The sequence below is a fragment of the Saccostrea cucullata genome, unplaced genomic scaffold (genome assembly GCF_032062105.1).
Source record: "Saccostrea cucullata isolate Sc308-1 unplaced genomic scaffold, CSIRO_AGI_Scuc_v1 ctg1237, whole genome shotgun sequence".
Taxonomy (NCBI): domain Eukaryota; kingdom Metazoa; phylum Mollusca; class Bivalvia; order Ostreida; family Ostreidae; genus Saccostrea; species Saccostrea cuccullata.
This window is the reverse complement of record NW_026921772.1, coordinates 47,877-72,392: the sequence shown is the minus strand read 5'-3', so window position 1 is coordinate 72,392 and position 24,516 is coordinate 47,877. Positions and strand designations below refer to the sequence as shown.

The following is a 24,516-nucleotide window of genomic DNA, read 5'->3' as shown; positions in this document are numbered from 1 at the left end:
TTTATTGGGGAACATTTCACTCAAAAGTGTATTAAATATGTATAAAGATCTGTCAATAACAAAAATTAGTCATCAAGGATGGATTTCAAATTGAATCAGAAGTAAAAGTTTTAGCGAAATGTTGGTTTACAGTATTAGATATACATGTGCATGTTATAGGAACAAAAGATTGTTGTATGAAATTATAGCAAATTGTAGTAAATAATTTCATAAAATTATATTGTTGACCCATTATTATTTTTAATGATCATTTGCTATAGAGTATGAAAAATGCCAAAAGATCGGAAAACTACTCGGATGGATTGCTGCCAATCTACTTACCTTAGCCTCAAAGAAAGAGATTTGGAAGCTTTTTATATGTATATGCTTCAGCATAATAGTGAGCCAAGCTGAGGTAGGTTTTAGAATAATCCAGGCATCATCTCAACATTTTGTGAAAGTTTAGTTAATTTCAGGAAACCAACTTTAAAAAAGAAGGATAATAAAAATACACATCTTTCTGCCTTTAAGCAAAACATGTTTCTTATCCTGTCAAGTCGTAACAGCCAAAAATAGTTCACCTGTTGTGAATTTTTGTTGTCGAATGGCAGAAAATTAAAAAAAAAAGCAATGTGACTAGTACTTGAGTGAATGGTGTTTTACATTGTCTTTTAGTGACATGCACTTCTGTGTATATTTGCAGGGATGTGAGTCAGGAGCCCGGGTGGTGGATGAAATAAAAATTCTCCATCCCAGTGCTATATGCAACACACAACTGGAGAACGCAATCAGTTGTAATGGCAGTTTATCATCAGTTTGCCTGTACAGTGTCCCTAATGATACACACGCTTGGGGTTGTGCACCTGACATATGCTTGAATGGTGTGTACATGTAGGACTTGTGTGCTAAAGTTGACACAGACCTGTTTACTCTTAAGATTTCACCATATTTATACCCCCGCTCCGAAGGAGAGGGGGGTATACTGTTTTACCCGCTCCGAAGGAGAGGGGGGTATACTGTTTTACCCTTGTGTGTCTGTCTGTCTGTCTGTCTGTCTGTCCGTCCGTCTGTCTGTCCGTCCGTAACAAATTTTCGTCGCAGTTTTCTCAGCAACTACTCATCGCAGAAGCTTGAAATTTTAAAACAATCTTCTCTGAGGCATGCCATATGTTGGGATACATTTTTGTTCAAATAGGATGTCAACTTCCTGTTTGTCTGTGCGTCTGTCCGTTTCATACATAACAAATTTTCGTCGCAGTTTTCTCAGCAACTACTCATTGCAGAAGCTTGAAATTTTAATACAGTTTTCCCTGAGTCATGCCATACGCTGGGATAAATTTTTGTTCAAATCTGATGTCAACTTCCTGTTTGTCTGTGCATCTGTTCTTTTCATACTTAACAAATTTTCTTTGCAGTTTTCTCAGCAACTACTCATCACAGATGCTTGAAATTTAATACAATTTTCTCTGAGTCATGCCATACGTTGGGATACATTTTTGTTCAAATAGGATGTCAACTTCCTGTTTGTCTGTCTGTCTGTTCATTTCATACACAACATATTTTCGTCGCAATTTTCTCAGCAACTTCTCATCACAGAAGCTTGAAATTTTAATACAATCTTCTCTGAGTCATGCCACAAGTTGGGATACATTTTTGTTCAAATCAAACAACTTCCTGTTTGTCTGTGTGTCTGTTCATTTCATACATAACAAATTTTCTTCTCAGTTTTCTCAGCAACTACTCATTGCAGATGCTTGAAATTTTAGTACACTCTTTGTTGAGACATGTTATATAGTGGGATTCATTTTGATGTTAATATGATGTCAACTTCATATTTTTCTGTGCATTTGCCTGTAATTGAGCTTGTATATATATTAACATGGTAGTGTTTATTCACATCAGAGTGGGGGTATTACTAGTGAGCATTGGCTCACAGATTTCTTGTTTGTACGGATTTTTAATCCGAAATACGTCTCATATTTTGCTATAATTATGAAAATACAGAAATTAGAAATACACTAGTTTAGAATTGAGTAGTTAGTTTTCGTTGTGATCTGTCTCAGTTTTACGCTTTGCCTTGCCAAAACGCTGTGGGATAAAATGACATAAAATATATAAAATGTTTAAGTAATTAGAAAAGCAGTTGTTCTCCATTTATATATGTAAAATCAATGGAAAATGAAATTTTACTGGCAAACGCCAAATCTCATGGACAACACTGAGAGACATTGATATGGGTAAATAGGTCTACTGACGTGGCAAATAATCAAAACTAGTACTGTAATACACTGTTTAGTTATTGAACTGCAAATGATAATAATTTATGTCTCTAATACATTTGGCTGAAACATACATATTGCATTGTGCTGATACAGCTGTTGTAATTTCAGGCAGAGTTCGATTAATTGCATGAAAATTTTGTACTCTGGTTTCTTTTGCAATTACATGTATGATAAAATGTATGAAACAATTACATGTTTAAGTGAATCAATGTATCAGAGAAATTCCATTTTAACATGTGACCAAACTTTAAAATTCAGTATTTAAGGTCATTGGCAACGAAGGGTTTCCGGAGAAAAAAGGTTTATACATAGGTTTTTTTACTTATGAAAAAAAAGTCATTGAGAGTGATCTCCCGTATGGAATTCTCTAGGCGCTGAAAACAAATAAAGCATATTTTACAGGCTGAGAGGTAAACAAAAGCACATGTGTTTTTTTATCGGATATATTCAACTTCACAGTAATAAAAGAAAAGCAGTGATGGGTTTGTTTACATTGTGCTGAGGGGGCAGACAGTCAATAGGTCGTCATTTAGAATAGGTACATGAATGCTGGGAAGTGCAAAGATGTGAAATAATTATGCTGAAAGTGGTGATATCTAGGTAGACTGGATGAGAACGATTCTATAGGTTTTGTGAAGGAGGCACCATTAAAAGTTACTAATAAATCCTTGCAAACATGTTTTATGACAGTTCGTTTCTAAGAAAGTAAATTATAGAATGGAAACAAACAACCAGTCTCTTGATCATTATGAATATTTGATTAGATGTTAAGGAAAGTAACTCAAAATTAAAGAACAGTGCTGGTATTTCTGTGTTTTGTTTCAATATTTGCATTTTCAGCCAAAGTATATGCATGTCAATGGAAACAAGGTTTCAACAATGTATTTTATGTATAAATGAAAAAAATGGGTTTTGGAGAAAACGTATGGTTAAAAATAATATAGGACCATTTTATCAACATTTTACATAGGAAATGCATTGAAAATTGTAAAAACATTGATTTGACAAAACCAAGAAAGGAAGGCTGGCTTGATGGGTAAAAAGGACCTGAATTGAACATGTTTGGTGCCATTAAACCTGCTCAAAAAATCTTTAAAAATTCTATACGAAAGCCAGAAACGTTGCCAATGTCCTTAACTCTCAAATTACTTTTGGAAATTATTTTGAAAATTAATCACACATTTGTAAATTCATATAATTGTTCTCAACATGAACAATATTATTAAGAATTGCAAAAAGGATAATCTATAAACAGTTTTGATTTTTTTTTCTTAGGCTAACAGAAGTCTCTAAACGTTAAATGATGAATTGTAATATTATGTAAAATATGGAAATTTTTTCTCTCGTTTTAGGTAATGTGTGCCCTGAGTGGAACATATTACCAAATGGATCATACGTGGTTCAGGGAGGAAGAGGAAATTGTTCAGGATGTCCTCCCTTTTATCATCTTTCCCAATTACTCAATAGAGAATGTAAGTACATGTAGTTGAAAATATACTGCAAACGTATTACATTTGGCGGTGTAATCTTTTTAGCGTTTTTGGCGGAAAGAAACTTCCGCTAATTCAAGTACCTACAATGCCAAATGTCTTACACATATATACATTAATAAGAAAATAAAGAAATGCGCTAAATCAAATCTACGCTAACTTGTTCAAAAATCAATTTCCGCCAAATATCGTACACACTAAATATAATACATTTACAGTATATAGTGTATACAAAATTTATGCACCTGTTATCAAAGATTTGTGACATAAAATTGTTTGATTTGTCCATGTTGTCTGTATTTTTTTTTGGCAAAAATTCTGCACTTTAAAAAACATTTTAAAAAATATGTCACGCCTTTTTAAAAAATTCTACATCCACCTTCCACAGTAAAGATAAAAAGTGAGGGTTTCTGAATATACAGGATGAACGCAAAACATGATACACGATAAAACCTGATGAACGATCTACACAATAAACGCAAAACAAGATAAACAGAAAACACGAAAGAAAATGCAAAACCTGATAAACTCAGAGCTGCCAACCCTTACGATTTTGGCGTAAGGCATACGGAATCAGCGTCTAAAATACGCCTTACGATTTCTATCTATTTTCTTCCGATATCAGTTTTTCTCCTTCAAAGTTTATAATACCGGTATTTCCATAGCTGGCAGTCTATAATTTCAACTACAGTGTATTATAATATACTCAGTAATTAAATTCTTACAACGCTTGTTTGTATCTTCGTTTCGGATTTAAAGGCTGGTTACAATCAAGTCAATGTTTTAAAATAAAAAAATAGAAACATGCCTCAGATTGCATGTCCATTTACAAAATATCTTCAGCGGCAGGGGGCCTAGGTGGTCCCTAGACCCCGCCTTACTATTTGTCATTTCAGAATGTTAGCAGCTCTGTAAACTGAAAACACAATACAATAGGATACAGGAAAGATTAATAGGATACAGGCAAGATTAATAGGATACTTGCACGATACAATAAGATACATGCACAATACTAGGACACTACTATAGACACTTGAAAGAATAATGATTCAGGTACTGTACTTATTATGACAATTGCGAAAGAGCTCTTCAAAGTCAAATCATGATAATAATTTTTCACCAATGAATGATCAAGAAAATAATGATAAAAGCAAGTAACTGAATTTCATGAGTAATGTTTCTAGCGAAATTACGCGATAATTCCTCATTAATAATTAGGAATTTATGTATACAGCAGTCCCTTGACTTCAAAATATACTGTAGGTTGGCAAATAATCATGCTGGCTTTAATTTTGCTATGTTCGTGATTTTTAGCTCACCTCAACGAAGTTGGGGGAGCTTATGTAATACCCTCGGCGTCGGCGTCCTCGTCGGCGTCGGCGTCCCGGGTTAAGGTTAAGTTTTTTGGAGCTGTTTTCTTTTTAAGTACTTCTATGTCCTATATTGATTAGACATGCATGGAAGATGTTTCTAGTGTGTTTCATTGTACCAGTCAAAGTTTCAGATGCTGCAATTTCAGCAAAGGAATAACCAGGTTAATGTTTTTGGAGCAGGTTAACATTTTTGGTGCAGTTTTTGGTGTAGGTCTCATTTCCGAGTAACTATAAGCCCTATGTTGACCAAACTTGCATGGATGGTACATATTAGGATGCACACTACCAGGCTTGCTTCGGATGCTGAATCTTACCTACATTTTCCGCATGAGTGAACAGGTTTATGTTTTTGGTGCAGGTCTCATTTCCAAGTAACTATGAGCACTATAGTGACCAAACATGCATGGATGATACATCTTAGGATGCACACTACCAGACTTGCTTCGGATGCTGAATCTGACCTACATTTTCTGGTTGAGTGAACAGGTTAAAGGTTTGGGTGCAGGTTTCATTTCCAAGTTACTATGAGCCCTATAATGACCAAACTTGCATGGATGGTACATCTTAGGATGCACACTAATGGACTTGCTTCAGATGCTGAATTTGACATACATTTTCCAGATAATGGACACCTCGTAAAAGTTATGGATGCAGGTCTATTACCAAGAAACTATAAAGCTTATATAAGCCAAACTTGCACAAATGATGCATCAAGAGATGAAAACTCTCAACCTTGCTTCAGATGCTGGATTTTAATTACGTTTTCATGATGGAGAACTAGTTTGAAGTTTATATATAGGTCTATTCCAAAGTATAAAATCAAAATTGCATAAATTTTGCATTTTTGGATGTACACTTTTTGTTGGTTAATTGTGTGACTTTGCCTTACTTAAAGACAACATTCGTTGAGGTGAGCTCTGTAATCTCTGATTACCTATGTTTAATTTTCTCGCAAAATTAAACCCATCGCGAATGCTATTATGCGTTTTTAAAAAAGTTTAAATGCTTAGCATAAATTTTTAATTAATTAAATGCAGCGTGAAATCAAAGCCATCACAATTGGTACCTTTTAAGATATCGTGAAATTTTAACACTGTGGAAATAAAACGGCTTTCAGTATTGAACAATCAACAGGTAAAAATTGTAGGTCCCTGACACTTTTAAAGCATGTTTGTAACAAACAAATGATCAATTGTAGATAGACTTTTTATTTATTTTTTTTGCAGTTGAGGAATGCTACAACAGTTCTCAAAAGTATTATCCCAGGAGTACAGTGGCACAGACAACAGAGAGTACAGTGGCACCGACAACAGAGAGGACAGGGGCACCGACAACAGAGAGGACAGGGGCACCGACAACAGAGAGGACAGGGGCACCGACAACAAAGAACATGCAAGCACTGTCAACTGGGTAATAAAAAAAATTCAGTACATGCTTATCCTAAATATCAGAAAGGCATAGAATCCAGGAAGGTGTGTTATACATAGATCTCGACTTGAACATGTTACTCAACTTATCTATACTTCATTGTGGTTATCAAGCAGTTGTTACATTTCTGACTGTTTTCTCTGTGATAACTCTTTGAAAGTTTAGAGTTAGGCCTAAGTGTGTTGATTTCTTGATATTTACAACTCAATGCAAATTTTGCTAAGTGAAAGGTCAGGCGCCTGATAAGCATGTGTAAATCCCTATGGCTGTCTTTGTGTCTGACTTAGTGGACAGGACTATAAAAATCAACATATGGAATGCCTAATAATTCAAACAATTTTTTGCTGAAAGTACAATGCATTGCCAAGAATTGAACTTCAAAAAGTAGATTGTCAAATAAAAAAAGGATTAGAATGTTTAATCAGCTTTAAATTGTGATGATTTTCAATGAATATTTCATTAGAAGAGTCAGCTTAGTTAAAAAATATTGTTAAATATGGGACATTTAAGGATTAGCTCCTCTCAAAAATTGATCAGGCTGGTTCAGCGATTGTTTAGCAAGATTTTTTACTAATCTGTCCTTAAAAATTCTACAATGATCGATCTTGCATTGTATTCAATAGCAAATTACCCCCCATCCAATAGACGTTTCCTACCTCCATCGCGAAAGAATTCTGCTAAGTAAGTAATCACAATTTCAAGTATTAGCATGATTTGAGTAAATTAAAGTTTTTTTACTTTTAGAAACTAAAAAAACAATACATAATTTGGAGGTTGGTTTGTTTGGGTTATAAATTTATATTGAAATTATTGAAGAGTTTCATGTTTCATTTCGTTTTTTTTTTCCTTTTTTTTATGTTATGTTAGTGGTTATATTTTGTTTTGATTTTTAGCAAACTAATAGTAAAGTGAATTGGAATTTTAAGAATTAACATGCGTGAAGTAGCTTGACAATGTACATGTACATGTATCAGTGTTCTACATGTAGTAACTGTTGGCGATAAAAGTACTGTTTGTTTGAGACTAGAAGAGACTATATAATACACATGTACATTATTTCAACTATTCCAAGACTGAATTTTTAAATTATGAGGAAAAAAATGCTTAATGAGTAAAAAATATAAATATGAGAATTTCTTGGAAATATTATTTATTAAATTTTAAAATCATAACATATCTTGGGGTCTGGACTGTTGGTATATGGGATATTGTTTTAAATCAATTTTAATCATACAAACTCTACCTGTTAAAAATCAATGGCCAAAAGGGAAAAAAAAAAATGTATTAATTTCAGATCAGACAGTATACTCTAGCACCTAAAGCCGGGCTTTCAGTTCTTTCAATACTTTGATTTAACTGTGGCAGTATGGAATTTAACTGTGTCATTATTCATTGTTTGTCGTTCATCGTGCTTCAAACTTAAGTTTGAACAATTCTAGAACCCATGAACCTGAAGTTTTGGCCTATTTTATTTATGGGTGAAGTGGAACAATAATTATTATCTTCCCTGCCCTCCCCATGAGGCTTAGGGAATGGGGCTAAAACTAAAAAAAAAATTTAAATAATGCTATATCTTTGGAAATTGTCATCTTGACTTAAGCCTAGATATCAAACAGTCAAACATTCGTAAATTGTAAAATTTGGGATCAAGGGTCCTAGGCTTTATAGAGCATATAGTGAATATGCATGAATTCTTTGATTGTTTTTTGCTTTTCTGCATTAAGCAAACAAATTAAATGCATAGTTATGATGAATTTAGGTGCTTCTTCCAAAATTGCGACATTTAAGTCCCTTGGATCAGGGATATCTGAGTCTAACTAGGATTTGATTGTATCATTAACATATATTACCCTCTGCATCCCAGGTTAAGGCTTTTGAAGCAGTTTTCATTTTAAGTTGTTCTATATGCCTTATATTCATCAGACATGCATGGAAGATGCATTTAGTAAATTGATCCCAGATTCCTCTGACTCTAACCCCCGCTTCTATACCATGACTTGTGAGGGGGAAAAGCATCAAAAGTAAATATGACTTGTGCAAGAAGAAGAAACACAATTAAGTCATCATATAAAAGCTGGGGTTAGAGTCAGAGAAATCACAGAATACTAGTACATGTATGTTTCAATATTTACATTTCCAATGTCTTTGTCCTAGATAAAATTACAAATAGTAAATGTACTTTATTTCCCATCAATGTACTGGTTCATCAATAGGCACGGTTAAAAAAACTCAAGCAGGGCGGGACAAATGGCTAGCATAAGCAGGGCTTAATCATAGCACGTGGATTGACGGAATCAAGAGCACGTAAATATAAGGAATAACTGTCTTATTTTTCAATTTAATGACATTGATCAATCGATTGGCTTGCGTGATATTTTTATGCATAGACGCCTTCGGCGTTTATGCAAATTATCACGCAAGCCAAATTGATTGATCACATCATGAAATGAAAAAATAAGACATTTATTTCTTAAGGTATGTCACTCGTGAAATTTGTTAAATCAAGGATTTTTTGAGAAGTATATTTTGGATAAGTACTTATATAAAGTGACTCAAAATTGCAGAGAAAATAGGGGGTCAGTGTTCATCTTACTGATCTACAGTACAATAAAGTTGACCTTTTTGCACTTCAATTTTAAATCTTCAGTAAATTACATTAACCTTTATCATATTTTATCAGATGTAACCATAGCAATACATATGATTTTACTTTATTTTTCATATTTTGAATAATATTTATCATTGAACATATCTTGCAAATTAATGCGCGTAAATTATTGTGATACCTTTTTTGCACTAAAAAGTAACATATTTGGGGTATTAAAAAACTAAATAGGCAATAAAATATTATCTTCAATCAAGCTTTTTACGACTTAAGTGCTGATCAATCACAAGTATTGAGTACTTTAAAATAATAAAAGAAAAAGTCGGGGTCAGTGATGTTAATTTTGAAACATTGGTCAAAATATGTGATTTTCAGGCGAAAAAATGGTGTAAATTTTATCTTGACTTATTTGACATATCTTCAATTTTTGGCAAAGTTTGTTGAAAGAAGGTGTAAAACATATTCTAAAAATATAAATTAAGACCTATATTAAATATTCCTAACAATATCATAACGGAAAATATTCTCTGAGTAAAAGTATGTGAGGTTAAAGTTCCAGAATATTAAATTTAATAAATCTGCAGATTTGTAGAATTATCTGTTAAATATCCATCCACCACAAGAAATAGTCCCTCATAAATTTTGCTGCTTTGTATCTTTTTGAGCAGTTAATTTTTTTCGTTGAATGTTAAAACATTTACATTGTTGAAATTAAATAATATGTTATAAAAATTGAGTTTTTATAAATAGTTTTGAAGTAAGAAGTTCTGCGTGAATTTTTCTAAAAAGCTGACGAGTGACAAACCTTAATTATGAATGTAGCAGATAAAGTTTTAGATGCTGAAATTTCAGCAAAGAAATGACCAGGTAAACTTTATGTTTTTGGAGCAGGTTAACATTTTTGGTGCAGTTTTTGGTGTAGGTCTCATTTCCAAGTAACTATATAAGCCCTACATTGACCAAACTTGCATGGAAGACACATCTAAGGATGTACACTACCAGACTTGCTTAGGATGCTAAATCTAATCTACATTTTCTGCATAGTGCATGAGTGAAAAAGTTAGTTTTTTTATGCAGGTCTCATTTCCAACTAACTCATAAGCCATATGCTGAATAAACTTGCATGGATGATACATCTAAAGATGCACACTTAGTGAATGGAAGATGCTGAATCTGACCTACATTTTATTAATGAATGAATATGTAAAAGATTAGCAGATTGAGCAGGTTAACTCTAAAGCAAGTATATGCCCAATGTTTGAGCAAACTTGCATGGATGATGCATCCAAGGATGCACACAGTCTAATGGACTTGCTTCAGATGCTGAATCCGACATACATTCAGATTATGGACCAGGTAAAAGTTATTGGTGCAGGCCTAAGAAACTAAGAAACCAAGAAACTATAAGGCCTATATTAACCAAACTTGCATAAACCGTGCATGAAGGGATGAGCAATGTCAAAGTTGCTTCATATGCTTGATTTTAATTATGTTGTCTTTATGGACTACTAGTTTGAAGTTTTTGGTTAGGTCTAATTCCAAGTTACTGCAAGCCCTGTCAGATCAAAATTGGATAAATTTTGCATTTTGGGATGTACAGTTTTAGAATTATGGTTAATTGTGGGACTTTGTCTTATTTAAGGACTCCGACAAAATTCTTTGAGGTGAGCTCTGTAATCTTATCTCGGATTACATGTACCCAATGCTCCCTCGCTAGTGTAAGAAAAAGCATTCCCCTTTCATATTCAAAAGTAATTTAATAGTTTTTAATGATAAATTTAAGATAGATGTGTAATTAAAAAAAATGAAAATGAGATAAAAAAAATATCTAAGCTTATAATTAAACAAATGTCATTCAAAGAACAAGAGATACCTGTGTTGTTAGAATGTGCTGGTTTTCAATACACAAATACTACTGTTAATGTTTTGGTAGAGTGTAATTAGCACTGACATATATACAGACAATGGACTGACTTTCTACCAGTGTTTTTTTTTTTACTGAGTTACAGACTTACTTTATAATTGCATGAATCTCTAAATGTCCCCTTCCTCTATTTTTTTTTTACATAAAACATTTATCAATTAGTCTTGGTTTAAAATATAAATACTAAGGTTGCCAGTCCATGGACCCCTTGCAGGGTGACTGTTCAGGCTCTTGAGCCTTTAGGGTTAACTTAAAGATCTTCTTTACTCTCTTTACAGAGGTATTGTTGGAATAGTCATAAGTCTGTTGGCAGTAATTGGAGCTTCTTCTTTAGTCGGGATCTGCATTTGGAAGAAGAGACAGGTGTATAGAAACCCAGTAAGTTACTTTAAAGTCCCAGAGTCACACAGATGAAGAATTGTAATCATTACAATGTCATGTATTTGATCATCTGTTTGGCAACATCTGTAAACTTTGAAACATTACTGAGAATCACTGGAAGAAATAATACAGTCTCTTAGTAAACATCTGTTTCTCTACAATAAAGCTTCATGTATCAGTTTATTTTATACTGATAATAGATCCTGTAAATCATTGTATGATACCCAGGTGACCATAAAAGCCCTTGGGCCTCTTGTTTCATGTAAAATTTTAATCTTCAATAATTATTGTGGCCTCAACCTTAAATACCCAAGTTCTCATTTTGCAAGGGACTTATGTTGTGACTTAGACCAAAATTTACCCTGCAAATAGTTTCCTCTTTTAGATTAAATTAAATTTAAGAATTCTTTTAATTCTTTTGATACAAATTAATAAAGATATTATCAAGAAAAGAAAAAGAAAAATTTTGCAATGTTTCACAATAAACAAATAAAGTTAGCTTTCAAATTTTGCATGGTCATATGTCCTTTTGAAAATGTGCCCCAGGATTGCAATTTAAATGAACTTGAATTAGCACTTCCTGGATATTTGTAATCATATGCTAACATTTTTAATGTGGATTTTATACCCCCAGCAAATAAAGTTCTTTTCATCTGAGAAATGATTGCTATATTGTCCGCTAACAATAAAATACAGAACTTGCCAGAATTTTCTAGATATTTATGCAATGATTGCAGTCTATTATTTTAACTTAAAGGTAGAAGTGAACAATTATCTCAGTGTGATGATATGCCTTACAAGTAATAGTGACATATTTTTCTCCTTTATTTCACAGCCTACACCAGATAGAGAAGAAGAAACTAGAATGACAGAACCATTACAGAATGGATCAAATGGTTCTACAGCGAATGGAGAGGATACTAGGATTAGGGTAGATCAATCTTAAAGCAACAAATATATTGAACCTCGGAATTGTCGAATATTGTACTCCTTAGAGTGTACATTCATTGCTTTGACTAAAAAGCTATCAAAATTGCACGATGTACATGTTATGTAAAGTGTTTTAGGATTTTTTCATTGCCTCTATAAAATAATTTTTTGTTATTAACAAACATAAATTTAAAGTCATTAATACAAGTTTTAAAAATTTGCTATACACTTTGTATTAATGGTGGTATTAGTTTTCAATTTGTTTTTTATTTCTCATCAGATATATTCATTGAATTGTGATTTTATAAGACATTGTTGCATGAATTACTTCCAAAGATGGGTGTGCATACGCTATAGACTCAAAACGTATTTAGTTCCTGTATATGAATTACAGGGTTTAAAATAATAAATTGGAAGCTTGAATAGTTTTTAAGAAGTGAATTGTTTTTTAATACATTAATTACAGTTGCAAATGTCATGACAATATTTTTTCTGTAATTCATATAATTGTATAATTTGATAAAATATCTGCTGATCCAATGATATCAGCACATAGAATTTGTATGTCCTATTTGTAACATTTAGACATTCATGACAAGTCATTTTTGAAATGTGTTTATATGTCAGTTTTGTGATTTTATCATCCTATTTTTAAATCTTTGAATTAAATAAGTAAACTCTGTTTGATCATATCTAAAATTAAAATTAAAAAAATGTATCATGCCTGGTACCTGTATTTTTATGCCCCACCATGAATATGGCCGGGGCATATATATGTTTGTCATGTCCGTCTTCCGTCTTTCCATCTTTCTGTCCTTCCGTCACACTTTGCGTTTAGCTCTGCTCAAAGCTAAGTTTCAAAGAAACCATCCAAGATATTTTCATCAAACTTCATATGCTGATAGATATTGATGAGAGCTATGCAACTGCATCAACATTTTTTGACCTTGACCTTTCCTTTGACCTTGACCTCACTTTTGTTACATTAGTGTTTTGCTCAGTTTTAAACATACCATTCAAGATGGATTTATCAAACTTCACATGTTGATACAAACTTGCATGGATGATGCATCTCGGGATGAACACTACCAGACTTGCTTCGGATGCTGGATCTGACCTATATTTTCCAGATGAGTTTTTGGAGCAGGTCCATTTCTAAGGAATTATAAGCCCTACTTGGATTAAACTTGCATGGATGATGCATATAAGGATGGACACTACCAGATTTGCTTCGGATGCTGGATCTGACCTACATTTTCATTCCCAAGAAACTATAAGCCCTACCTGAACCAAACTTGCATGGATGATGCATCTAGGGATGGACACCACCAGACTTGCTTCGGATGCTGGATCTGACCTATATATTCATTCCCAAGTAACTATAACTCCTGCCTGAACCAAACTTGCATGGTTGATGCAAACTAGGGATGGACACTACAGGACTTAATTCGGATGCTGGATCTGACCTATATTTTCATTCCCAAGTAACCATAAGCCCTGCCTGAACCAAACTTGCATGGATGATGCATCTAGGGATGGACACTACCAGACTTGCTTCGGATGCTGGATCTGACCTATATTTTCATTCCCAAGTAACTATAAGTCCTACCTGAACCAAACTTTCATGGATGATGCATCTAGGGATGGACACTACCAGATTTGCTTCGGATGATGGATCTGACTTATATTTTCCAAACAAGCAATTCAGCTGCATCACTATTCAAGATATTCTGATCAAATTTTATACACATACAAATTTTCATGTTGCTTTATTAATACATCCTCGGCGGGGCATTCATGTCCTATGGACATATTTCTAGTTTTATTTTAAAATTTTACTTTGGATTCTTATTTGGGAGAATTATTTTAAAAATTCTAAAATGATATTTTTGTGGATAATTAGATGCTTTGCAGCAATTTAACTTGTTGCTTTTGCTTAAATTTTTATTTTATGATTTTATAAATGTCTGATGGTAGTGGCTTTTTTCTTTTCCGGCAGTCTTATATTAATATGGAATAAATATTAAAAATAATTTTTTTCTTTCAGTGCTTGTTTTTCTTTCATTTATGAAGTTCATGTTAATTTACATGCATATAGGAGGGATTATCAAAACTCTTGCAAACTAATTGAATTACTTCCAAGAGAGAAAATTTGGCTTCAATTATTATTATTATTTGTTTTAATAGTCTCCTCTGGTTTACCAGTAATGCACCTCTACCACTGTCCTGCCCATGCGCAAATGTGTTGGTCCTGGCAATCACGAGACATTCTCTGTAGCGTACTGTTTACAGAAGCTTGATGATTTTTTTCCAAGTCGTATATTTCATCCAATGCAAGTTATTTTTTTTGTCCCCCGCTAAAGCAAGGGGACATTAAATCTAATTCGTCTCTCTGTTATTCTGTCTAGCTGTCTGTCTGTCCATCCGTCACAAAAACATTAACCTTGCCCATAACTTTTGATTTAGTGGAGCTATGACTTTCATATTTCACATGTTTATTCCTTGTAACAAGACCTTTCTTTTGGGTACCAGCAAATTTGACCTTGACCTTGGAGTTTGACCCCCACATTTCAACATTTATTTTTACTTTGGCCATAACTTTTGAATGGTAGATACTGGGACTTTCATATTTAACATATGTATTCTTTGTGGAAAGACCTTTTATTGGATACCGACAACTTTGACCGTGGAGATTTCCGTATTTATGATAAATTTTTAACCTTGGCCATTACATTTGAACGGTAAGGGCTGAGGATTTCAAACTTCACATATGTTATTCTTGTGAAAAGACCTTTTATTCGATACCAAGAAATTTGACCTCTTGACCTTGGAGTTTGACCTACTTTTAAAAAACAAACCTTGACCATAAATTTTGAAGGGTTAGGGATAGGGTTTTCATGCTTCATGTATTTCGTCCTTGTGACAAGACCTTTCATTGGATATAAAGAACTTTGACCCTCTGACCTTGACCTTGGAGTTTGACCTACTACTTTAAAAACTTTAACCTTGGACATAACTTTTGAATGGTGTAAGACTAGATCCAATATGGCTTGTACATCCCCCTTAAGGGGGATGTACAAGCCATATTGGATCTAGTCTGGTGTAAACTAAGAAATACCAAGAATGCGCATAATACTCTACTAAACTAGCCCAAAGTTACTCAAAGTGCTAATGCACTAATTACCTACTGTTAGAGACCAAAATTTGTAAACAATTAAGTTAATTTTCTTTTAATTAGGAGGAAATTAACGATGTTAGAACTGCACGCAGCTACAGCATTCACGAGATGATAAATGCATTGAAAATGGTGTTAGTTTGATTCATTGATAATATGGCTACAACCATTTGTTTCGCTTTTTTCTTGTCATTATCCATAATTCTTGAAAATTTGATTTTTCATATGGGTGTCTTTCTGAGGCCATGTGTTTATTTCGTCTGCCATTCCTCTGTCACACAGAGTTCGAATAACATTGATTTTAGAATTTATGCGACCATAATAAGATCAAGACAAGAAATTACTAAGTAATAATCATTAGGTTATATTAATTACTACTTTTATTTGTTGCATCGCATCGTCTGATTAATGAAAAAACGCGATTTTAACCCAACTTCAGCAAATCGGGAAAAACTGTTCTGTTTACAGCGCGAGTTTCCTGGTTAATATTATTCCACTAATAAGCACGTGGTTGGCATGTGCATATATCTGATGTGGATAGATCTGTTTATTACCATGATTTTATTTAATTTTTCATGGAACAAGTCTTGATAATTTGTTGGTTTCTTTAAAACTCAAGAAAAAAGATAAAAATGTCCTAAACATATGTGTAAAGGATGAAATGTTGGAGATCCTGAATCCAACTTTAAAATAAGAGAGTCCCATTTTATTATTTGCTAAAACCATGGGCCGTAGAATAGTCTTATCGAAACCTCTCCTTTCAATTAGTTGCAGTTTCCGTTCATTTTCTTTGCAACCGTTGCACATAATGAAAGGAAATTTGGTATACAGATATATAAGAAAAATATCTAAGTCAAGTACTGTTTTGGGTACGGTCTCGCCATTTTTGTCAGAAGTATGTCCATTAGATTTTGGAAAATTGGAGCGTATGTCTTATGTTAAGGTTTTTGGAGCAGTTTTCTTTTTAAGCACATTCGACATTAGTCAGAAATGCATAAAAGATGCTTATATTATGCTTCATTCACGAGCCAAGGTTTCGGATGCTGCATTTTCAGCAAAGAGATGACCAGATTAATGTTTTTTGAGCAGGCTTAAGGTTTTGGTCAGATGTCGTTTCCAAAAACTTATTTGGTCTTTTTAAACCAAACTCCATGAACTTCCATGAATGGTACATCCAAGGATGCTGGATCCGACCTACATTTTACGGATGAGTGAACAGGATAAAGGTTTTGGTGCAGATCTCAAACTAAAATTATTATATGATAAGTCCTATGTTGAGTAAACTCCCCTATGTTGAGTAAAAGGAAGATTTTATGGATGCTCACTTATGAACCTGCTTAGGATGCTGGGATCTATCTACATTTTAGTGAACTGGTCAAAGTGTTTGGAGGGGTCTCATTTCTAAGTAATTTTAAGCCCTATGTTGAACAAACTTACATTGATGATACATGTAAGGATAAACACTGAAATCTGCTTCAAATGCTGGATCTGGGATTCATTTTCCAGAATATGGACCAGGTTTAAATTTTGGTGCAGGTCTATTAGGTTTATTACTAAGAAACTATAAAGCATATCTGAGCCAAATTTGCAAGATGCATCAAGCGATGAACACACTCAAACTTGCCTCAGATGCTAGGTTTTAAATATGTTTTCTAGATGAGTGACTGGTTGGAAGTTTTCGGATGCCCATTTTTAAGTATCTGCAAGACTTATTATCAAAATTGCATTTACATGTCCGAGTATGTTGCATCTTAGGATGTACATTACTAAATTACATGTATTAACTTAATATGGGACTTTTCCTAACTTAAAGACAACATTCATTGAGGTGAGCTCTATTATTTTTAGCTCATTTGAGCCAAAGGCTCAAGTGAGCTTTTCTGATCAAAATTTGTCCGTTTTCTGTCGTCGTCGTGGTTGTCGTCGCCGTCGTTGTAAACTTTTCACATTTTCATCTTCTTCTCCAAAACCACTGGGCCAATTTCAACCAAACTTGCTTCAAAGTATCCTTGGAGAAAGGGGATTCAAGTTTTTTCAAATGAAGGGCCACGCCCTTTTCCAAGGGGAGATAATTATGAATTAGAGAAAAATTAATGGCATTTTTAAAAAATCTTCTTCTCAAGAACCACTGGGCCAGGGTGGGGCACAAAATAGCTGATCAAAGTTTTACATAGGAGTATATAGGAAAATTCTTGAAAAATCTTCTTCTCAAGAACCACTGGGCCAGGAAAAATGAAACTCATGTGGAATCATCCTCAGGTAGTGTAGATTCAAGTTTGTTCAATTCATGACCCCCAGGGGGTAGGGTGGGGCCAAAATGGCTGATCAAAGTTTTACATATAAGTATATAGGAAAAATCTTGAAAAATCTTCTCAAGAGCAACTGGGCCAGGAAAGACGAAACTCATATAGAATCATCCTCAGGTAGTGTAGAAACAAGTTCATTCAAATCATGACCCCTGGGACTAGGGTGGGACCAAAATGGCCGACCAAAGTTTTACATAGGAATATATATGGAAACTTTTTAAAATCTTCTTTGCAAGTACTTCAAAGCCATAATTAGTAATATTATATGGAATCATTCCCAGCTAGTTCATTCAAATCATGATCCCCTGAGGGGTTAAAATTCAAGCCCCCCCCCCCCCCCCTTCAACCTCAGTAAACTTTCAGTTCTGATCCAATATGTGCTTTTTCTTAGCCGATGTGCTCAGGTGAGCGCTGTGGCCCCTGGACCTCTTGTTATTTATTACCACAAAAATTCTCACATCTCCTTAGTTTTATCAGAAAGAGATTCCTTGGTCTAGTGGTGCTCTGTGACAGATTTAACGAAAATTTGAAAAGAAGGTATGGCTTTTCAAAGATTGGCTTTATTTGGTACATGTGCATCCAATTTCTTAATCTTTACGAAAGTGAAAAGGATATCGGGTTTTGAACTATAGGTATGATAGACTAGGAATTCATGTATTTTTGATTGGTTTTTGTGTTAAATTACGGCGCCGCTGAAGGGCCAGGTAAAAAAAATATTTTTATTTGTTCGGACAAATTAGAAATTCGTTCGGACGAATTAGTTATTTGTTCGGACGAATTAGATATTCGTTCGGACAAATTAGAAATTCGTTCGGACGAATTAGATATTCGTTCGGACAAATAAGTTATTTGTTCGGACAAATTAGAAATTCGTACGGACGAATTAGTTATTTGTTCGGACAAATTAAATATTCGTTCGGACAAATAAGTTATTTGTTCGGACAAATTAGAAATTCGTTCGGACAAATTAGAAATTCGTTCGGACAAATAAGTTATTTGTTCGGACAAATTAGATATTTGTTCGGACAAATTAAAAATTCGGACGGACGAATTAGTTATTTGTTCGGACGAATTAGAAATTCGTTCGAACGAATTAGTTATTTGTTCGGACAAATTAGAGAAAATGTGAACAACTGTCAGGACACCGCGATAAATGTGCGATTTGCACCAAGATCAAGGTTCATTTTATTTTGATTCTTTGCAAAACAACTTTAATGAACAACATTATCAATAAATATTTTGAAGATAAGTCGTTTTAATTTTGATCTCTTTCTTATAATTTTATGTACATATTCACTACCCTGCAATTTAGTAATCATGACATGTAAATGATTTTTGAAATACATTTCTGATACATATATCGCCGATATGTGGCTGAAATATTGCCAATTCGGCGTAAAACATTCAATCAATCAATCTGGTACATATGCGGTGTATAAAATGAAAAAAGGTCCTCATTGAGTTTTTAATTAAGTATTCCTGTTTGTGAATTAAGAAAACTTCACAAAAATGAACCTGTTCGTATTGATCTCAGGTTGTTCCTATGACTCGCGAGCCCGTGTCCATTGATTTACAGAGCATAATTATAGCCCCCTCCCCTTATTGGAGAGGTACATGTAGTCGAACAAACTATTTAATCTCACTTTCAGCATTTCTTAATTTGTTTATACGCTTTTACAGTTGAATACCAGTTCGAAGATTTGATAGGCCAATGACTCAATAGAAAGAGGAATTATGAAACCAACCCCTTTTATGGGGAAAATAAATCATGAATGAATGAATGTCAAAATATTTTCAAGTAACACCCCCCCCCCCTCCTCTATTTAAAAACGATCAATTGTCTTAATCATTGAGAAGCTTAACTTGCATTAAATTATGATGTGTTTTTAATTTTTACTACACTTTCTAGGAACGTAAATGTATTCATAAATTTTTTTTATCCTTTTCCCGGAAAGGGGCGTGTGTTTAATTTGGTCAATATTATACCTGCATGTTTTAATTCATGCGCTTTTCTGATACTTAAATATAAAATAAAATTTATATAGATACTTAATGATAGTTTTTAACGATCTTCGAAAGAATCCATTGGAGATGGACTTATGAGATTCCCTCTTTTTGTTCCTTTATCTCAAAATACTTAAATGTGGGAACAGCGGTATAGAAGCCAAACCACAAATGTTCTAGCTAGTAAGCCCCACCTTAAAAAATTAAGACCCATCGAATGAGAGGCTTCATATTTTGAGTCGGAAGTTTATTTAATATAATACAATACAGCCACGTAGCAGTGGGGGGGGAGGCTGAAAAAAAAAATACTTACCTGAAAAGTTGACTAGCAAAAAAAGGGGGGGGGGACACGGGAAAAGTTGCCTAAAGTTGACAGTCCTATTTCGTGGTGGGGGGGGGGGGCTTACTTCTTCAATGCCAATTTTTTCCCGTACCAATTGCATGCGGTATGAATAAAACCTTAAGGAGTGGATCTCATCTTTTCAAAGAAGCGGTAATTGACCACTGTCACCCCTGTGTTACGAATTTAACACCACCAGCAAAAGTTGGTCTGGTAGAACCAGATGATGTTTATTTATGACAAATCTTATAAGTGTGTCAGGGATGGGAGTGAAAAGATGTTTGATAAGAAGTAACTGACCCTTTGAATTTACTAGTGGGCTCTCAGATAATATACTTACAGAATGGCAGACTTTAGGCCTATAATATAAACCGGTATAGAGCCATTATTTCAGAATATTTACAATCAACATACTCGACTTTAATAGCACATGTCTAGTTGCAACGTGTGTATGCCATGGTCCAAAGAGCTATTTATGTATTAAAAAGGGATGGACAAATTGTATATCTCTCTTTACACGATAATTTGTGCAAACATCTAATTTGTCCGAACAAATATTTAATCTGTCCGAACAAATAACTAATTCGTCCGAACAAATAACTAATTCGTCCGAACGAATTTCTAATTTGTCCGAACAAATATCTAATTTGTCCGAACAAATAACTTATTTGTCCGAACGAATTTCTAATTTGTCCGAACAAATAACTAATTCGTCCGAACGAATTTCTAATTTGTCCGAACAAATATCTAATTTGTCCGAACAAATAACTTATTTGTCCGAACAAATTTCTAATTTGTCCGAACAAATAACTAATTCGTCCGAACAAATTTCTAATTCGTCCGAACGAATTTCTAATTCGTCCGAACAAATAACTAATTCGTCCGAACGAATTTCTAATTTGTCCGAACGAATATCTAATTCGTCCGAACGAATTTCTAATTTGTCCGAACAAATAAGAATATTTTTTTGCCTGGCCCTCCAGCGGCGCCGTATTAAATAAACATAGGTTATTATTTAATTTTTTTATAGCTTACAAGAGTCGATGGTTCTGATTAAAAATATGTTCGTTGTCAGCTGGCGTGTCGTCTTGTAAAACTTTACACATTTTCATCTTCTTCTCAAAAACCTATATCAACCAAACTTACCACAAAGTATGCTTGGATAAAGGGGATTCAAGTTTGTTAAAATGAAGGGCCACGCCTTTTTCATGGGGAGATGATTATGATTTTGTGAAAAAAAATATTTTATTACATCTTTTGATAATGTTTTTCTCAATTAAAAACTACTGTGTTAGAAAATATCAAACTTATGTGGAAGCATTCTCAGGTAATGTAGATTTAAGTTTGTTCAAGTCATGACTCATCCCCGGGGTAGGATGGGACCACAATTAACAATCAAAGTTTTACGTAGGAGTACGTAGGAAAACTTTAAATATCATCTTCTCAAACACAACAAAGTCATGGTTGGTCATATTTATATTGGAAACATTCTCAGTGTAGATTCAAGTTTTTTTTTCCAAATCATGACTTTTCAAAGTTACCAGAACATTTGTATTTGAATTTTTTGAAGTTGTGTTTGTCATTGTTTGTTTTATTTAAATTCTTGTGTCTCTGACAACTGGAATAAAGCATATCGGGTTAGGATACTTTGTCATGAAAAACTTTACTGGTACCAGTATTCTTTTACCAAAGTTTGACAATAATCAAATAAAATGTTTTAGTCTCTCTCTCCCTCTCTCTCTCTCTCCTTGAAAAGTTTGTATTCTTAATTCTTAGGTCTTACAATGTCTTTGTAACAAATAAAATATGTGCCTTTGAAAACATGAAAGATTGAAATAGATTGAAGTAAAATTTTAAATAATTTAGATATGATCTCTACATAAACATACATATCGCTGATTAAAATGTACATAGAATATTTCGTCCTCCTAGAGAAATGTTAGTTATTGAAGAGTTTCATAATTTTTAGCATTTCCATTCAGAGAGGCATCCAAAGCGCATGCATTTTCGGATTCTTTGTTCTCCAACCGACGCAATGCTTCTATGTTGGTTGTTCCTTCCGAATCAGTATTCAGGAAAACGGTGAACGTTTTTTCCGATGTGTTTAGATTTATCTGAACCTTTGCCATTCCGCTGTAAACGGCCATATCATTAAGAGTCTGGTAGTTTGAGTGTGTCTTGGAATAATTTTCAGGTCGAGGATTGGCAGTCACTTTGATCCCGTTCCTGTGGGTACGCTTGTAAGCCAATAACATGACCAGAACTACAAACGTTCCAACCGAGAAGGCAAGGGAGACAATCTGCAAAATATTCACTGCGTTCTTTTCTTTTTCGTGGTTTTCTTCAGGTTTAGGAGCCAAGCTTCCGTTTTCAAGGCCTTGAATATTTTCTGTCAAAAGTAATATAACATTTAGCTTTTAAAAATGGTGAAATATCCCTCTTCTCCAAAGTTCGCCATTTTGAAAATAAATTCCAACATTGGTTTTTAAATGTATGTATAATAATAATATTCTTTGAATTTTTGACACTAAATACCCCCAATCTTGTCAATGTGAGCTTAAAAAGTTGAAAAAAAGATTCTTTTTTAGTGTAAACATTAGGACGGAAACATCATTCGTAGCTTGTACATTTCCAATTTACCTGTTGTGGTCACTGGGCATCCATATGAAACATTACACTCAGTCTTTTCACACTCGACACACTGAAAGGCACAGGCCTCTCCATATCGACCAGGACTACATTGACCGGTACAGTTTATACCGAAGTAACCAGGATCACACTCTGAAACATGAATTACATGGCAAAAACGGTTTTAAATGAATTTACATTTAGGAAATTAAGGTTGTACATGTATTTGACTATTTTTGTTACTGGAAAAAAAATAATGGTTTAACTGTACACCTCGAAATTCAATACATTGCCGCCGGACCTCTTGCAAACCAAAGATATTTCATTCAGTATTCGTGGGCTGCAGCAAAGCCTTTCATTAAAATTATCTTGGTAGTTCACGGAACTCCTAAAAATCAGAGTTGGGATAAGATGTCGTGGAGGATTAGCATCCCTTGCCGACTAGTCACATCAGCGGTGTTCTCCTTGTCATGATTTGGAGATAATGAAAAAGTCCGTCCAGAATTCAGTGTGTAAATTATGGTCTAACAATTAGTATGAAAAACGTTAGCATTTAACTTAACGAAAAACTGCTTGCTGAACATTTTTTTCGAGAAATTATTTAATTTTACTCATAGGCGTAGTCACGGGGGGGGGGGGGGGCGGGGGCATTAGCCCCCCCCCCCCCCACTCTTACAGATCTGGGGGGGGGGCAAGAGTATGTCTCTGCCCCCCCCCCCCATTTTTTAATGAAGAACAAAATCATAGTTATTTTTCCCCAACAATACCTTTGCTATAGGGAATGTTCATTGAAGGGATAGCTGCCCTCCCCCCCCCCCCCCCCTTTTGACCCTATAGTTATATCAAAGAATTGTGGGAAAAAATTGGAATTGAAAGTAACTTGCCTTTGAAAAAGTTGGCCATTACCCCCCCCCCCCCCCCCCCCCCCCCACGAAAAAGGATTTTCGAGTTTGGGGAACTTTTTTTTTTGCTTGTCAAAGAAATTTTGGAGTTGAGGCCACCCACTTTTAAGTTTGTGACTACGCCTCTGTTACTTAAACGAGACTGCTGATATTCTTGTTTCATCGCCTTACCGTCAATGACGTGACCCTCGTTTTACAAATTATTCATCAATCGGATCACCTTGCCCTTTTCCGTCACACGCGTGTTTATGGATTAATTCTTCCAAATTCTTACCTCATAGATCAATTGCAAAAACTTTAGATTTCAAAACATTCCGTACTCTTCTATCAAGTAATTTCGTATTGACATCGACACGAAGCGCGTTGGGCCGAATTATTTTACAAACCAAAAACACGGCAGTATAAACAGACGAAATTTTCGATGATCTCGATTACAGGGCCAGGAGGGTTATAAACAACAACAGTTACTATAAGGTACCGTATATGTAGAATTTTAAGCGAGGATTCAATTTTGGCATTATTATCGAGGGTGCCGAGATCGCTAAAATGGAATATCGCTAAAAATTATTTGCATTTTATTTGTAATAGCTTCTTTAATGTGCATTTAAAATCGCTAAAATAACATCTCGCAATAAATAAATTAACAGTTTTTAAGGAAAATCGCTTAATTTGCGTCTCGCTAAAATTTCCACTTATACGATATGTTTTGTTGTGGAAACAGTGAAAGATAAAGAGAAATAAATCGATAATCATATTAGCGCACTTTTTT

General features: G+C 34.2%; 2 protein-coding genes across 2 annotated transcripts in view; one reads left to right on the top strand and one right to left on the bottom strand.

Annotated features, from left to right (window-relative positions):
- Positions 1–118: 118 nt before the first annotated feature.
- Positions 119–14,381, top strand: LOC134260705 (uncharacterized). The gene is made up of 7 exons (XM_062743247.1): positions 119–131; positions 261–394; positions 683–860; positions 3,614–3,733; positions 6,351–6,534; positions 11,360–11,459; positions 12,298–14,381. The coding sequence occupies exons 1-7, from the start codon at positions 119–121 to the stop codon at positions 12,406–12,408; spliced, it is 840 nt and encodes a 279-aa protein (XP_062599231.1). The 3' UTR covers positions 12,409–14,381.
- Positions 14,382–21,899: 7,518 nt separating this feature from the next.
- Positions 21,900–24,516, bottom strand: part of LOC134260704 (uncharacterized) — a 36,538-nt gene continuing 33,921 nt past the window's right edge. The window contains exons 4-5 of the mRNA XM_062743245.1: positions 22,858–22,998; positions 21,900–22,606 (exon numbers count right to left, since the gene is read on the bottom strand). Of these exons, the coding sequence (XP_062599229.1) occupies positions 22,161–22,606; positions 22,858–22,998 (587 nt within the window). The 3' untranslated portion in view covers positions 21,900–22,160. The remainder of the gene's footprint in view (positions 22,607–22,857; positions 22,999–24,516) is intronic.